This window comes from Gekko japonicus, unplaced genomic scaffold (assembly GCF_001447785.1).
Source record: "Gekko japonicus isolate JY-2015 unplaced genomic scaffold, Gekko_japonicus_V1.1 scaffold2437, whole genome shotgun sequence".
NCBI lineage: Eukaryota > Metazoa > Chordata > Lepidosauria > Squamata > Gekkonidae > Gekko > Gekko japonicus.
The window spans coordinates 24,923-27,061 of NW_015176048.1; the positions used below are offsets into that span (position 1 = coordinate 24,923).

The following is a 2,139-nucleotide window of genomic DNA, read 5'->3' on the forward strand; positions in this document are numbered from 1 at the left end:
CAACCGAGCAGTTCGAAAGCAAGAAATTGCAAGTAGATAAATAGGGACCACTTCGGTGGGAAGGGAACAGCGTTCCGTGCGCCTTGGTGTTCAGTCATGCCGGCCACATGACCACGGAAACATCTTCGGACAGCGCTGGCTCTGCGGCTTGGAAACGGAGATGAGCACCGCAACCCTAGAGTCGGACTCAACAGGCTTTCGAGCAAGGGAACCTTTACCTTTACTATAGACTAACATGGCTACCCACCTGAAAACTAGGCTTGCCAATCCCACAAAGGGGGCGGAGTTTCCCCTGATTTTGGGACCCTCACTCTCCTGCTAGCCAGTTGGCTGGTGGGGGAGCCCTGCCCCCGAAGAGTCCCGGCATGCCCAACATGCCTGGTGCGATGATGTCACCTGGAGGTAACGTCACCGTGCCGGGCACGTTGTACGGGGGACACTCTAGCATTCAGGTAAAGTCTCTATGGTGACCGTAGAGTTTTGACCCAAATGTTAGAGCGTCCCCTGAACGATGTGCCCAGTAAGATGACGTCACTTCTAGGAGATGTCATTGCGGCACACGCAGTCCATGTGCACGCCAAAAGACGCCATGAGCCGCACTGGAGTCCCCCACCAGGTTCGAAGTGCGGCCTAGCAACCCCACCTGAAACCATTTGAAATGGTAATTTGAAATGCAAATGACACTTTCATTCTGGGATGCTGGCTTATGCTGCTTTACTTGGGATGCTGGAAAGACATCGGCTGTTCAAGGTGGCACTCGGCATAATCAGCCAAGTAGGTGGGGCATCTATGCCCCAGCAGGGCACTGTTTGAAGCAGGAGAGTGAAGAGAGAACAGATGGAGAGGCTGGATGGGGCTGGGAGAGGCCGGCAGCAAGATGAAAGCAAGCCAAACCGTTTGGGCAAGGAGGAGCACAGAGAGAGGGCAGCTAGGAAGTCTGGAGGAGGCAGTTTTGTCTGCAGAACCGAAAAAGAACCCCCGCTTTTGTTTTTAGGGCATTCACAGGCTCAGAAGATTTGTTCTCTGGGATCTGAATCAATGCAAATATTTAACTAGCTAGACTTTGGGGTCTGTCAAGAGTGGGGGGATTGTGGGTCACGGCATGGGGATTCTGTGGAATAAGGGGATGTGCCTCCGTTTCCGTTTTCTGTGTGTTGCAAACGTTGCCGGGTCTCTGGGTGGCAGATGACGCTCTCGCCTATCCGTTAAGCTCCCTCGTTTTCTGTTCCTAGAATCGAATCGGTAACTTTATCTCTGCCGGTGCTTAGAAGTGAGTTGAGTCACAAGCCTTTTTATCTTTTCACTCAACGGCACTGGAGGAGTGACAAAGGATATCACAGCAGACAGGAGCAGAGGAATGCCTGATCAAAGAAAACTTGCCTCCAAGCAATGTCGGGCGCGTTGTTTGGCATGTTAGGGTTTGGTTGGGTGTTTTTTTTAGTTTTTGTTCTGTTATGGCTTCTCATGTCACCGGGGAGAGAGTGAGAGAGATCGGCTAAGCATTTCCGCTTCCAAACTGTGTGCATTTCTCAAAATGGAGGGAGGAGAGATATGTCCGCTTGATCCAAGAAAGCTTGAACCACGGAAGAAGAAGAGGAGGAGGAGGAGGAAGAGAAGGAGAAGAAGAAGAGGAGGAGGAGGAAGAGATTGGATTTATACCCCGCCCTTCACTACCCAAAGGAGTCTCAGAGCAGCTTACAAACTCCTTTCCCTTCCCCTCCCCACAACAGACACCTTGTGAGCAGTGTTCCCTCTAAGAAGAGTTAGTGTGAGCTAGATCATAGTTTTTAAGCCTCCGGCTCGGGCGTTTTTGTCTTAGCTCAGGAAGGGATGGCTCCAGGGCAAACTAATTTATGCAGCAGCCAAATCGCTCTCTCACAACTTTAATGCCAGTAGCTCGCAAAGTAGAATTTTTGCTCACAAGACTCCACAACTTAGAGGGAGCATTGCCTGTGAGGTAGGTGGGGCTGAGAGAGCTCTTGACAGAAACTGCTCTTTTTTCAATAATAGCTCTTATCAGAACTATGGCTTGCCCAAGGTCATCCAGCAGGTGCAAGTGGAGGATTGGGGAATCAAACCCGGTTCTCCCATATCAGAGTCCGCGCACTTCACCATGACACCAAACAGGGTGCCCTGGGA

At 51.1% G+C, this 2,139-nt stretch overlaps 1 protein-coding gene across 1 annotated transcript in view; it reads left to right on the top strand.

The window, feature by feature from the left end:
* Positions 1-365: 365 nt before the first annotated feature.
* The window catches only part of LOC107123429 (ciliary neurotrophic factor receptor subunit alpha-like), a 206,428-nt gene continuing 204,654 nt past the window's right edge, over positions 366-2,139 (top strand). The window contains exon 1 of the mRNA XM_015426676.1: positions 366-452. Within this exon, the coding sequence (XP_015282162.1) occupies positions 366-452 (87 nt within the window). The remainder of the gene's footprint in view (positions 453-2,139) is intronic.